This window comes from Urocitellus parryii, chromosome 3 (genome assembly GCF_045843805.1).
Source record: "Urocitellus parryii isolate mUroPar1 chromosome 3, mUroPar1.hap1, whole genome shotgun sequence".
NCBI classification, from domain to species: domain Eukaryota; kingdom Metazoa; phylum Chordata; class Mammalia; order Rodentia; family Sciuridae; genus Urocitellus; species Urocitellus parryii.
In genome coordinates this window covers 208473980-208489279 of record NC_135533.1, presented here as the reverse complement: position 1 = coordinate 208489279, position 15300 = coordinate 208473980, and the positions used below count along the sequence as shown (strand labels likewise).

The following is a 15300-nucleotide window of genomic DNA, read 5'->3' as shown; positions in this document are numbered from 1 at the left end:
GAAAGCTCCTGCCTTCATTCTCTTCAGTCCTCTCCTGCAGTGTCTGCTGGGTCCTCAGGCTCACCTGGGTGGCATCTCTGTTGGGGGCCAACAGAGGTGAGGCAAAGAACCTCACCCCCCCCCCCAGCTGGTACCTCTCCACAGGTGTGGCTGTATACTGGACCGGTAGTCAATGACGGGTAAGATCCAATTACAATGGTACCAACCTAAGACAGGAGGCTGACGCCCTGAGGTCAGCTCATCCAAAGACGGGTAAGGACCATATGTAGTATTGGACACCTAAGGCAGGCACGGTCCCTAAGCCACATGCTTGTTGTTTAAACAGAGAGGGGGAGATGTTGAGAGCCACAGCCAAAGGGGCCCCAGCAAACTTCCAGCTGCCAGCAAACTTCCAGCTGCCTGCTGATGATTGGCTCACAGTGGCCCCAGCAACATCTAGCTGATTGGCTCCTCTGCGGTCATGTTCATTGGGCTGTTTCCCTGCCCTTCAGACTGCCAGCTGATGATTGGCTCACAGCGGCCCCAGCAACATCTAGCTGATTGGCTCCTCTGCGGTGATGTTCATTGGGCTGTTTCCCTGCCCTTCAGACTACGGAACTGCTCATTGGGGGACTTCTTTGGCTCCACCCACGCGACCTAGCCAATCGGCCTCAAGAGCAGGAGGATTGTGGGAGGTGGTGACTGGTGTGGGGGTGAGAGGCTTGTGGAAGCCGGTGGTGGCAGTTGGGCTCTGAGGGTTTTCCTGAGGAGCTGTTTTGCTTGGCGTTTGTAGTTTTAAAAATAAAGTTAGTTTCTTTTGACAAGTGGCTCCTGAATTGTACCCAGCCAGACTGCGGCAGGAGGGTCTTCATGCACAGGCTTCAGTTCTTCCCTGGATGTTGAAGGTGCAGAGCGGGGCTATGACCCCAGACAAGAGAACAGGAATGTGTCCAGCTTTGGTCCTCAAGTCAGATTTGAAGATCCTGAAGAATTAAATATGTCCCAAGGGTGTGCACCCAGGGAGAGCAGGAGCAATCACAGCCTAGAGCTTTCTCTATTTGCTCACTAGGCACATGTCCTTCCAACCTCTAAGACCTGATTTCCCTGAAGAATTCTGCTCTAGACAGGAAAGGAGCAGTTTCCATGGATTCCTCAGGGAGCAGAGTGGAGTCAGGTGCATCAGCCCCTATTACCACCAATCTAAGGCCCCATCTTCCCAAAGTCCAGACTTCCTACCACCATATCCCTCCTGTGAGTCATAGTTTTCTTCCACGTGTGAAACTAAGAAACCTACCCTGGTTAGTTATCTTGTGTCCTCAAAACACTGACTCATGTTGGGGACACAGTCTCTGGTGTCTCCAGAAATTTTCTCTATCCCTCTTTAACAGAGAAGTGAGCTCTTTGTATAAAATGTGAAGACATAAGACAACACCTCCTGTATTCATCACACTTTGCCAACAATACCCACAATGTCATGCATCTGATAAACTCACGTTTCTAATGAGGGACCAAATGATGGCTCTTACCATAGGATGTGAGTATGAGTTTGAAGAGATAAGAATCTCTTCAGGCTTCATGACTTGAGTTCCCCTCTCATTTCATGCTCATTCAAAGTTGGCTCTTTTCAGATCTCTTCTCTCAAATTTTGAAATGAAGCTTGACTTTGTATGTACATGTAGATTTCTGTGGGTGGATGACTCAACTCTCAAAAAATATCAAAAATCCACAGGCACACATGTTGTATTCACACCTGGTACCATGACAAGTTTCTGTGGACCCACAAAGAATTTCCACACATGTCATTTATTCCTCACAACATTGTTCCGAAGTCATGCTTATTTACCCAAATTAACTTCAGATAAAGGGCACTGGGGGTGTTAAATTTATTGATATTAAATTTTTAATGGTGCAATTTTAGTGTCACATATTTTTAGAGCACCATTTGATGTATACACTGGGTAATGACCAGATCAAAGTAAGCATAATTACCTCCTCAAGATTTATCATTTCTTTGTGGTGAACACATTCCAGACTGGTAGAAAAAAAGGAAAGTGAAATAGGGCAAGGAATGGGAAGGGGAAGGAGAGGTACTGGGGCTAAGTTGGAGCCAATTGTATTCCATGTTTTATGATTATGGCAAGATTAATCCCAATTTTATGTATAATTATAAAGCACTAATTGCAAAGGATATTGGATTCCATCATTTTTGAAATATGCAGGACCTTATCATAACCAGTTTTGCGACAGAACAGCAGAACCAATTCCTCCTACCTGACGACAACTTAGTATCCTGGGGCCAACCTTCTTCTTTCCTCCTGCTCCCTTACCCTTTCCAGCCTCTGGGAACCAGCATTCTGCTCTGCGCTGCTGTGAGAGCAACTTCTGTACCTTCTACATGTAAGTGAGGTCCTGCCGTACTTGTCTCTCTGTGCCTGGCTTGTTGCCCTTCACATGGTGACCTCCAGTTCTCTCCATAGGATCAAGGATGCCAATTTTATAACAATTAAATATAAAAGAGTTAAACCTTATTGTACACTTTCTTCAATTGAGCACGTGAGGGGAATTGTTCATAGTAACGTTTTATACCTTTTTATGAATAACTAGGAAAGAGGAGCTCAAAGTCTCCAGAGCAGAGGTCGTTAAGAGCATTAATTATCTTCATTTTATCAATACTTACTGTGCACAAGTATTAAAGTATTACACTGTACTCACACCTACATGCAATTATTACATGTTAATTATATGTTTTTCTGAAATTGTTTAAGAAAATAGAATTGAGTATCCTGACACGATCATGACACACTGTATACATTAATTGAATTAATGTCATCACCTATTTTTAAAATTAAGAAAGTAATTATTAAATAAAATATTTTAAATAATGCATGTCAAAAATGATGAGATAATAGAATAAATCAGACATTAATACCCTATGCTACTATGTTACCTATGTTACTACTCTACATCATGTAAATCCAAAGAATGAGAAGTCATACTCTATATATGTATAATGTATCAAAATGCAGTCTACTGTCATGTTCAACAAACTGGACCAAATTTTTAAAAAATAAATTTAAAGAAATGTTTTAAAAATAGGAAGAAATTTTATTTGAATACTGTGGATATTTGCTTCACTATATTTACCCTATAACATCAGGTTGCAAACCTCAAATACGAACAATAAGTTGTACCCCAAAATAAATTAAATTTAAATTAAATAAAATAAAAAAACAAAATAGACATATACAAATTATTCCAAAACAATTACAGTTTTTAAAATGCAAGAAAAATTTGTGAATGTGCCTGAGTCATTGACCTAAAAGAATAGATACAAATGGCTTAGGAACATTGAAATGTACTCAATTTCATGAAAGTTTAATGAAAATTACATTAAAATCATCAAGGGGACTTTGAATACCTTACCTTGGTGTTTGCTGTAGTCCTAAATCTGCAACACCCAGAGACAGAGTGATTCTTTGTTGGGGAGAACCCCAGAAGCAGGAGTCTGTATCTGAAGCTCTTGTCTCCTCTCAGCTTAATTTATACTTTAGTAAAGCTTCTCTAGAGCCATCTTAACATGAGGTCTGGGACCATGGCCTGCCCTCTGTGACCTTAAGTTCATTGTCTGGTGACCATAAGGCCCTGCTCCCTGGTGATAAGTGACCAAGAAACTCCAGAGACAATGTGTATCAGATGGTCCAACAAAGTGGCAAAAGCTGAGTGGAGTTATAAAATCTTAATTTAATATTTATGGACAAGTGATTGTACATATCCATAGGGTGAATGTGATGTTTTTAGCACATGCACCTCATGTGTGCTGAACAAAAAAAGCTTAAGGGAACTTTCCCTCCCCATATCATTACCTTATGATTCCAGGTCTGCGTTCCTCTCTTCAGATATTCATAAAACACATGATAAGATCAGGGCACTGCAGCCCCCACCCATCCCCAATCACTGTGGAACACTAGAACTGGGTCTTTCTATTCACCTGTGCTCCTGTACCTGTTATCCAGCCTCCCCTCCTCCTCTTCCTCCTGCCTCCTTCCCAGCCTCCACTGTCACTATTCTATATATAGATTGAGGCTCCTTTGGCCTCCACATAGGATCACATGCAGTGTTTGATTCTGTCTGGCTTCTTTCATGGGACACAAGGGCCTGTCCCCTTTATTCTGTTGTAAATGGCAGGATTTCATTCTTCTTGAAGGCTGAAGAGCACTCAGTTATAAATATACCACATTTGACTACTGTGAAGACTGCCCAAGGAACATTGGGAAGTGCAGCTATGTCTTTGAAGGCTAATTTCATTCCCTCTATTTTTTTATTATCAAGATCTACCTCCATGTGTCTGGATTTTTGTTTTTTTCTGCCTCAACGCCTCTTAGTTAACCTGTCCATGTGTAGTTTTGAGGCTCAAACTCTCTCTTCTTTCTCAACCATCTCCTAATTTTCATTCTATTAATCTAAAATTCACAGAAAAAACTGCTTACCAGGAACTGCACTAGACATCATGGTTGCAGGCACAGATGAGATAGGGTTCAGAATTTCTAGGATATCAAAGGGTGTGAGTATAAAACTTGAGTAAGTTGAGGACGATGGGAAGGAAAGAGGATCCAACAAAAAGGCAGTAAATCTTCAGAGTTGTTCTCATCTGAATCACCTCAGAACACATCTCTGCAAGTGAGTTTCCAGGGTAACATGGCCCCCTGAGCATCACTTGTGAGGTCACTTGTTAAAGGTATGATATTTGGTTTGTTAAAATTAAAGACAATCCCTTATTGTAGATAACTGGGAAAGTGCCCCGTTATGTTCACACAACTGAGATTTCCTGGTGAAAGTTAAAAGGCTGATCCAATGTGGAACCTTAGAAATAGTCCTGGAGACAGGGAGCTCCTGAAGGGAGACCTCAGGGAAGAGTGGCTTTAAAACCTGTGAAACCTGAAGTCGTCAAAGGGCTGGATGGAGGAGGACAGGCTCTCGGGCCCTTGATGTGGTGCCCACTGCTGCTCAGGAGAATCCTGCCATGGCCTTCACTGAGGCACCATCCATCTGACACCTCCAACTCCCTGTTCCTCCGACTATAGACAAAGGGGCTCAACATGTGGGTGACACCAAGGCCACATCAAGGTCAATTAGACAACAAAGTGCCTGCAGAACTGAGGAAGACATCAAGACCAGTGCTACAGTTTCAGTCTTAAGTGTCACCCAAAGGCCCTGTGTTAAAGCTTGGTCCCCAGCTTGGTGCTATTGGAAGGAGGTAGAAATCCTAAGAGGTATGTCTTGTGGGAAATCTTAGTACATTTGGGAATTGCCCTTGAAAGGGATTTTAGAACCCCCATCTTTTCCTCTATCTCTTCCACTTCCAGGCCATGAGGTCACCAGCTTTCCTCTGCCACATGCCTGCCACCCCTCGTCATGTGCTCATTGCAATAGGGCAAGCCTTGGGGCCAATCCAAAACAAATTGGAATCTTGAAAATTGTGAGCCAAAATAAATGTTCTCTCCTTATAAATCAATTATCTCTGGTGTTGTGTTAGAGTAACAAAATGCTGACTTGCATAACCAGTGCATAATGCAAGGGCATTACCAATAGTTTAGACCCACTTGCAGAAAAGGCTTTGAACTGGTTCCTGACTGTCAAAATTCTAGAATGATAGAAGCTAAGTACACTGTTATGTTATTGATGAGGTTGCATGAATAGGGGAACTCAGGATTCTGGCAAGTCCAGAACAGTGTGGGGTTTCTATGTTTGTGCAGAAGCGGGGCAGTAGAAGAGGTTTACTTAAATAAAAGCCATATTCTAAAGGAAATATTCATCAGTAATGTCTACTCTCATCTCTTTGTATCAGAGATCAAGATCAATGAAATGTCATATGCCAACATTTCTTTTTGTTCCAAATCTGTTTATTTCAATATTCATCAGTTTTACACGAACCTGAAAAGCAGACTTCACCACAGTCTTTGTATATTTTGTGTGTGGGTTGACATAAAACCACAGCACATTGTCATCAAGATGGTGTTCTCTTTCATTTACCAGCTCTCATTAGAAGAAAGCACATGAGGGTAATTTGAAGCCTAGGATGCACCAGGACAGCAATGACAGCTTACAATTCCACGGGAGAAAGTGAACAGCAATCATGAGTTCAGGAGGAAAGGAGAAATGCATCAAGTTTTACACTATTTACAAATGGCTTGTTCTGCTTTCCCTTTGATTTATAATTCTTAATGGAACTTTTCATTTGGAGAAAGTTGTGGATTAACATGTGGTAGTTAAAAAATGACAGAGAGAAATCCAAAGGCCCTTTAGTCAGTTTCCACCTTGGTACCACTGAACAAAATATCACAGACAGATTACAGTGCTGATAACAAGGAAATGAACACACAGAAGAAGAAGCACCCTGCTCATATCTGACCACATCATTCACACAGATAGGGAGTAAATCCTGCCCATCACCAGAGGAGTGAAAGGGGAAAACGTGGCATATATACAACATGGAACATCATTTATCCTTATGTAGGATGAAATCCTGTCATTTAGGCCAATGTGGATGGAACCAGAGCACATTGAGCTAAGTGAATAAGGCAGATACCAAAAGAAAAGTAGTTCATGGTCTCTCTCAAATGAGAAAGGCAAAATAAAATAAAATAAAATAAATGCTAACTTGAATATAGAATAGAGATTACCATACATTGGGTTGGAAAAGTGGAAAATGGATGGTTATATTTGATGAGTGTACACCATGGGCATGTGTGGAAATATCACATTGAAACTCCTTAATATTTTCTATTATTTACATTCATCAAAATAACATACAGTATAGTTCCCAGCAGTCAAAGATCCCAAGTTTTGCCCTGTTACATCCCCATCCACCTTTCTCACTGCCACATGCCTGGCCCCCAGATCCATCAATCTGCTCACCATTTATATATTCCTAGCATTTCAAAAATGTTGTCTAGCACATAAAAATATGTGCCTGGGAAAAATGTTGCAGTAGATACCTCTGGGTAATTGACCTGTTTTGCCCATGACTATGTTAGGCACTGTGGACACCTCACTGAAATAGAAACACAATCCAAAAGTGTGAACAAAACTTATTGACCTGCTAATACCTTGAGAAGTTAAAGGCTACCTTAATCAAAATGGTAGTTTTGGAAATAATATAGGAAAAAAATAAAAAATACAAAATTGAATATCTATTCTCATCTGGGCCAGGTGCACACTTGCAATCCCAGTGACTCAGGAGTCTGAGGCAGGGGGATCACATATCAAAGCCATCCTCAGCAATGTAGTAAGGCCTTAAGCAACATATCAAGACACTGTCTCAAAGAAAAAACAGAAAGGTCTGTGCCTATATCTCAGTGGTTAAACAGCCTAGGGTTCAATCCATGGTATCAAAGTTTTTTTTTCTTAGATTTACTTCCACAATAAAATTATGAAAATTTGCTTTAGTTGTTCTATGCATTTTCTCACATGTGAATACTAATTATGCACATTTTAAGCAAAATGAACAATTCCTTAGCTTGACATTTGTCATTTGAGATTATTTCTAAAAACATATATTATGGGATAAATGAGAATTTTCAAGTATTACTCATCCAAAGTGGGAATAATTTGGAGAAAGCTGGAAAATGACAAGGGAAAGGGTTGGATTCATATTGATCACAGTGTACAATAAAGTGAATGGTGTAGTGGGATTGTATGTCAAAGTTGAAATCAAAGAAATGGAAACTCTGCTTTAACGTACAAGGACCAAGTCCTGCTTCCACCTTCCAGTGAAGAATCCCGGATTCTGCTTCTGAGGCTCTAAGCCCTGCAATCATGGGCACTTATTCAGTTTCAGCACAATTAACACTTTTATCTTCCTGTGCCACAGAGTGTTCTCAGAGCACTCTGGATGTCCTTGTTCCTCAGACTGTATATGAAGGGGTTCAGCATGGGGGTGACCACAGTATACATCACTGAAGCTGTTGCAATGGAGTTTGAGTTCTGAGTCACAGCAGAACTGAGGTACACACCTAGGCTTGTGCCATAAAATAAGGAGACCACAGAGAGGTGAGACACACAGGTGGAGAAGGCTTTGTACTTGCCCTGAGTTGATGAGATTGCACGGATGGAAGATACTATCTTGCAGTAAGAGTAAAGGATGCCAGTGAGGGGTCCAACAGCCAGAAAGAGAGCAGCACAATATATCACCAGCTCATTGAGAAAGGTGTCAGAGCAGGCACAGTGAACCACCTGGTTAAGGTCACAGAAAAAGTGTGGGATTTCCAAGTCTGTGCAGAAGGACAGCCGCAATACCATTAAGCTTTGTAGCAGTGCATATGAGACACTCACAACCCAGGACACCAGAAGTAGCAATCCACAGAGCCTTTGGTTCATGATGACCATGTAGTGGAGGGGGTGACAGATGGCCACAAACCGGTCGTAGGCCATCACACTCAAAAGGAAGTCATCCAACCCACCAAAGAGTACAAAAAAGTGAATCTGGGTGATGCATCCTGCATAGGAAATGGCCTTGCTCTGTGTCTGGATGTTCACCAGCATCTTGGGGATGGTGGTGGAGGTGAAGCAGACGTCCACAAAGGACAGGTTGGAGAGGAAGAAGTACATGGGTGTGTGCAGGTGGGAGTCTGAGATGGTGGCCAGAATGATGAGCAGATTCCCCAGCACAGTGACCAGGTACATGGAGAGGAAAAGGCCAAAGAGGAGGGGCTGCAGTTCTTGGTTCTCTGCAAATCCCAACAGAAGGAATTCTAAACGTTGAGTACCATTCCCTGGTTCCATATGCATGTCACTAACAGAAATGAGAAAAAGAGCATAACTAATTTTTACAGACAGGCAATACTTACAACATTGAAATGAAACAATACATATTTTGCTATAAAAATTAATTTTAGTGATGGTGTGTAGCTCATGCTGGAGTGGCTGCTTAACATAGACAATGCCCTGGATACCATCCATATACCTCAAAAAAGAAAAAAAGCCAAGGGAAATAATGAAATTATCTTCTATAGGACATGTGTGGCTCTTGTCCCCTAAGGGATCCTGTGCCACCTCTGATGAGGAATTTCTATTTCATTCTCAAGTTTTCACTAGGAAGTCATGATTTTCAGATTTCTAAAGAGAAATTTATTCATGCCTTTGATAAGTATAAATTAGCAACCCTCATGAACACTTTTGTTGTTTCTGTGTCTTGGCTACAGTGAATTGTGCATCAGTCAATGTGGAAAGGCAGATCTCTTCAAAATACCCATTTCATTTTCCTTGGCCCCATACCCAGTAGTAGGATTGCTGCATCAAGTGATGACTGTATTTTAAATTTTGTGGATTCTCCATATTGTTTTCCATAATGGCTTCATTAACTTGCATTCCCACCAACTCTAAGTCAGGATTCCATTTCTTCTCCACATACTCACTGGCCCTTCATATCCTTGGTCTTTTTGATAATAGCTCTTTCCACTGGAGTTAGGCCATAGTCTAACATATTTTTGATTAGCATTTCCCAGATAATTAGCAATTTTGAGCACATTTCAGATGGCTATTAGCAATTTATAAGTGATACAGATATGCAGTAGAATTATTCAGCTATTAATAAAACAATTAATCTTATCATTGGATACATCATAGATGAACCTGGGGACACTTATGAAGTGAAATCAGACAGGTAGAGGAACACTGCAGCTGCATGATATCATTCCTGTGAGGATTCTGAGAAATTTGATCTCATAGAATGTCAGCATAGCATGATGGTCACCAGAAGCTGAGGTGCATTTTGAGCCCAATGGGATGAGGAGAAGCTCCTCGAGGGGAAAAAAATTACAGTAAGAGAAGAGGAATAGCTTCTGGTGATGTACTGTACAGTAGGCTAATTATAGTTAAAAATAATATGTTACCTATTTTAAAATAGTTAGAGGGGAGGATTTTGAATATTTGTCACAGAGAAATGATAAATGTTTCAGAAAATTAAACCAATCATACTTGGGCAATTATTATAAAATTTATAGGTGTATATAAATATAATTTTTTGATAATTATATGTCAATTAAAAATAAAGCAATACTAATTACTGAGTAAAAACTATGATTCATACATTGGATCAGTAATGTATATGAATTAAAATAAAGAAGTCCACGTTATCCCAAGAGAGGGAAAGGACATAAGCAAAAATGGTTAAAATCACCTAATATGTCCCATAGTGTTGGGTACTAAGAGGAAAAAGAAAGAGTAGAGAGGTTGTTGATCTTTTACAGCAATGAAGGGAAAACCAGCAAGAAGAGGGGCATTCAAACAGAGACCACAAGGAAGGCAGGGCAGGAGCCACAAGTCATCCTCAGTGGGGTGGTCTTCACTGGGGGGACAGTCAGTGCACAGGTCCTAAGGAACATGCTTGTATCAAAAAACTGAGGCATAAAAGAAAGCTGTTGGCAAGAAGGAGGTAAAAATGGAGAGTGATGAGAGATTGTGTCAGAGAATATTAAAGAATGAGCTGGCCTCACTGCTCTCTGAGGCTACAAGGTACAGGAAGTCCTTCATCCACTCCCGGAACCTTTGCCCTTAGATTTGCTACAAACACATTCTGTGGATTGCGAAAGGATTCCTTCCTTGCTACCACCTGAGGGTTAAGTTCTAGCCTCTAGCTGCTAAGAATCACTCGGTAATATATAAGATCAGGACCCCTTTCCTGAGCCCTCCATGAGGCAAACACACACACTCACACACTCTCAGAGCCTGATTTCTGCCATGGCCTCTCAGCACCAATAACCTGACAAGGTTGTGAGCTTCAACAAAAGAAGCTGAGTTCATCTTTTCTCTGAAGAATGTGGAGAGGGTACCTGGAGATTCCACTCTACACTCTTTCCGTGAACAAATTAGTGAATCCACCTAATATATAAGCAGAGATATGATAAATTGTGGTATAAAGGTGTATTAAGAATTGTAATGGAAAAAAGAGAGCTCATGTATAATGGCGTAATTTGTCATGAACACACTTTATCTACAGAGTTATGAAAAATTGGGCTGTGAATGGGTAATGTATGTAATGCATTCCACTCTTGTAATGTATGAAAGAAATAAAAAAAGAATGCTCCTCTTATTCCCTGTGTTTAAAAAGGAGCATGAAAATCTGAAGACAACAGAGAGAGAAAGAGGAAATAGAGAAGGATGGAGAGTGAGAGAAAATGAGAGAGAAGGCAAAGGGTGGACAGAACATGAAGAAGTGAGGGCAGAGAGCAAGCTGATGTGGACCCAGGGGAACAGGACCTTGCAAGCCCAGGTGTCTCTTCTCCAGGAGGAAAAGGCTTTATGGTCCTGGCAGTGTTCCAAACCCAGTGACACTCCCTAGGTGCACAGCACAATCCATAAGCAGCAAAATAAATTTGCAAAAGAAAACCCAAAGTAGTGACATCATTTTCTCAGTCTACATTTTAAATGTTTTCATTATTGCATTGCTTTTATACATATTGTGGGGGTCATTAGATGTTTTTAGTTGTGGATGTTCACAATACTTGTATTTTATTTATTTATTCTTATGTGGTACTGAGAATTGAATCTGGTCTTCACACATGCTAGGAAAGTGCTCTGCTCCAGAGTTCCAACCCTGTCAGGGTCACTTTGGCACAATTTCACATGCAGGAAATCAATTTTATTCCACTTCAGTCCCCAGTGCCTTCCTTTTCCCTCCTCTCCTCCCTCCCACTGTTCCTCCTCCTTGTGTCAAGGCACCTGACAGACCTTACACTTCAAAAGGAAAAAAAAAAAAAAACGACCAAAATTCAAAAATCAGCAATTCACAAGAGGAGATATCCAACGTACCTACAGCAAAGTGGGGGACTTTGAATATGAAATAGCAGATCTGTCTTCCCTAGTTCTGCCCCTTTCACCTGACCTATTGGCTTGTCCCTAGTTATGTCACAGATAAGGCAGGTCTTTTCTCACTATTTTAAAATTCATACAGAATCATTGTGCCTGTCCACTCAGTATATATGTGATCATTCCATATATGTATGTGCTCTGTGATGATCACATCAGGGTAATTAGCCTTTCAATCTTTTTAGGTCCTTACTCTACTTCCTTATATTTTTACTTTGCTTGTTTTTTTGTGTGTGGCATCATATCATGATTGTTCTTGGGTTTGGGGCTTTTAAAAAAATGTTGTACGTGTTATTTTGTTAGACATAATAATTATATATGTTTATGGGGCATATTGTGATGTTTGGATACATGAAAATATTGCATAATGATCAAAAATGGGTACCAGAAGAAAATGTGAAAATAAATTGCTAGAGACTTGGAAATAAAAGATAAGGAAGTAGAGAAAAAAGTTACAATTGAATCTTTCTTATCTAAAGATAAACAAACTCCAATACTTGTGGATGGTGGATGTGAACTCCAGTAAAATGATGAGGAGCAATGCCTACATTGTATCCTGGAAAATCAAAAGGCACAGACCTAAGAGAGACATGAAAATAAGTTGGAAATATGTTGAAAAGTTGACTTATTAGTGTAAGGAGTGCAGAAGAACTTTCACTAGGATTTTTATGTAAAGCAAGGATTCACAACTCAAAAAGTATGTGATTGTTGAGTCACAATTTCAGAATGAAAAACACTCCCAGGAGCCCAATAACAAACCTTGGTCTATTGGAAAACATTAGAATCTGAGACTTTCAGAGACTCCCCACAGATACATGTCTACTTATGTGCTGTGCATATGTAAATGAAACTAGGGACAAAATGCAAAATCCATGAAAAACAACTCTAAAGAATTAAAATAAATAAAATGAGAGGGAATACACACCAACCCTAAGCAAAGGGTCTTAACAATTTGAAATATAGAGGTCGATGGCCATCCCCTTGACTTCACCTTGACAGGTTGTGAAATACTTGCAACATAAAACTCTTTGGCATACCCATCTTCACTTATTAAGTTAGTTCATTTTCCATGTGGATACCCAGAGAGTAAGAAGATTGCATGAAATATCTATATCATGATTTTCTCCTACAGGAATTTATTTACAGAAATCCCTTAATCTGGATCTTTTTCACCAATGTGAACATGTGCTGAAATTTATTCCATTATAAATTTTTTAAAAATGAGCTCCCTCCAGTACATATCTCTCCATACTTCATACCAGATTTACCCATTCCCCTTCATTGCAAAGTGCACAGACTTATATTTTACTTTATTTGAACCATTTGTGCCTCCCATCCCTCTTCTAATTGAGATTCCATTACCATAAGTTAATGGTCAACAGTGACACCGTGTTGCTGATTTTTTGGTCACTTTTCCCTTTTGGTATCTTATAAATCCATTAATAAATTATTTAAGCTAGCAAGGGACACCACCATCTCTAGGCTGCAGGACAGGCTAGTTGGGCTCTCAGGGAACCTCAGGTTTAAGCTCCTGCCTTCATTCTCTTTAATCCTCTCCTGTAGTGTCTGCTGGGTTCTCAGGCTCACCTGGGTGGCATCTCTGACTGGAGGGTCATCATGCACAAGCTTCAGTTCTTCCCTGGATATTGAAAGTTCACAGTGAGGCTCTGACCCCAGACAAGAGAACAGAAACGGGTCCAGCTTTGGTCCTCAAGTAACATGACGAATCAAGTGTGCCCTAAGGTGTACACTCAGAAAGGGCAGGAGCAATCACAGCCTATAGCTTTCTCTATCTGCTCATTAGGCACATGGACTTCTTTTTACTCCAAACAATAAGCACCTGGTTTCCCTGAAGGATTCTGGTCTATAATCAGGAAAGGAAGAGTTTGCATACAGTCCCCTGAGATCAGAGTGGAGTGCTATTAATCTGCCCCTTATTACCACCAATCCATGAGCCTCACCTTCCCAATGTCCCACCACCCATCACCACATTCACCCTTTGTGTTCCACTTTTCTTCCCATGTCTAAAACTAAGAAACCTGCCCTGGTTAGGTATCTTGTGCCCTCCAAACACTGAATCACATTGGGGACACAGTCTCTTGCATCTCCAGAAGTTTTCTCTGTCCCTCTTTAACAGAGTGGTGAGTTGTGTTTTTATGAAATGTGAAACCACAGGATGGCACCTCCTGCACTCATAACACTTTGCTAACAATACCAGAAATTTCATGCTGGTAATGAACATACATGTTTATAATGAGGGACCAAATGATGATTCTTGATTTTGGATGTGAGTATGAGTTTGAAGAAATAAAGACCTAGAATGATGGAAACTAAATACCCTGCTATGTTATTGATGAGGTTGCCTGAACAGAGGAACTCAGGACTCTGGCAAGATTGCAGAAGAGTGTGGGGTTCCCATGTGTGTGCATAAGGGAGGCAGTAGGAGAGGTTTTAAAGTAGTAAAAGCCACAGTGTAAAACACACGTCCATCTGTACCATCTCCCCTCTTCTCTACACAGCAGAGAGTGAGAGCAATGAAACGTCAGATGCCAGCATTTCTTTATTGTCCCAAATCTGTTTATTTCAATATTCAACATTTTTACCCTCATCAGAAAGCAAACTTCACCACACTCTTCTGTACATTTCATTTCTGGATTGACAGAAAGCCACAGCACATTATCAACAAGTCAGTGTTCTCTTTCTTTAACCTGCTCTTGTTTGAAGAAAGTACACAGACTACTTTTAAGCACAGGGTGCACCATGACAGCAATGACAGCTGACACTCACATGGGACAAAGTGAACAGCAATCACAGGTTCAAGAGGAAAGGGAAACACATCAAAATGTGAACAGTTTATAAACGGCTTCCTCAGATGTCCATCACTTTTTTATTTAAAATTTTAATTTAAATTTTAATTAGAGAAAATTGTAGATTAATGGGCAGTAGTAAAAACTGACAGAGAGAGATCCAAGGCCCTTTTCATGAGCTTCCACCATGATAACACTGAGCAAAATATCACAGCCAGGTATTTACACTGATAACAAGAAAATGAAATTACAGCAAAGAGAATCGTCCTTGGCCATGTTTACTGTAGCCTCATTCACAATAGCTACTCTATGAAATAACCTATGTGCCCATCACCTGATGAGAGGAGGAAAGAAATGTGTCATATATACAACTTGAACATACTCAGCCATATGTAAGGATGAAATCCTGTTATTTGGGGCAATGTGGATGGAACTGGAGGATATTGTGCTAAGTGAAGAAGGCAGATACCAAATGACAAATACTTCATGGTGTCTCAAGAGGAAGTTAAAAAAAAAAAAAGGAAATTATCACCCTGAACAAAGGATAGAGATTACTAGATGTTGGGAAGGGGTTGGAGAGGGTGGATAAGGGAGGCTGGATTTGATCAGTGCACACTGTGGGCAGGTGTGGAAATATCATGCTTAACCT

The 15300-nt window shown here is 40.5% G+C and overlaps 1 protein-coding gene across 1 annotated transcript; it reads right to left on the bottom strand.

Annotated features, from left to right (window-relative positions):
* Nucleotides 1–4923: 4923 nt before the first annotated feature.
* LOC144253867 (putative olfactory receptor 7A2) lies at nt 4924–8760 on the bottom strand. Its single transcript, XM_077796526.1, has 2 exons — nt 7848–8760; nt 4924–4976 (listed from the first exon to the last, which is right to left on the bottom strand). The coding sequence occupies exons 1-2, from the start codon at nt 8758–8760 to the stop codon at nt 4924–4926; spliced, it is 966 nt and encodes a 321-aa protein (XP_077652652.1).
* Between the last annotated feature and the right edge of the window lie 6540 nt (nt 8761–15300).

What these genes read in the sequence shown, in the direction of transcription:
- LOC144253867 (XM_077796526.1), bottom strand. Translation starts at nt 8,760, where the DNA reads ATGGAACCAGGGAATGGTACTCAACGTTTAGAATTCCTTCTGTTGGGA. An exon ending in GAGTGCTCTGAGAACACTCT is followed by an intron (nt 4,977 to 7,847) that starts GTGGCACAGGAA and finishes CCTGAGCAGCAG; the next exon opens with TGGGCACCACATCAAGGGCC.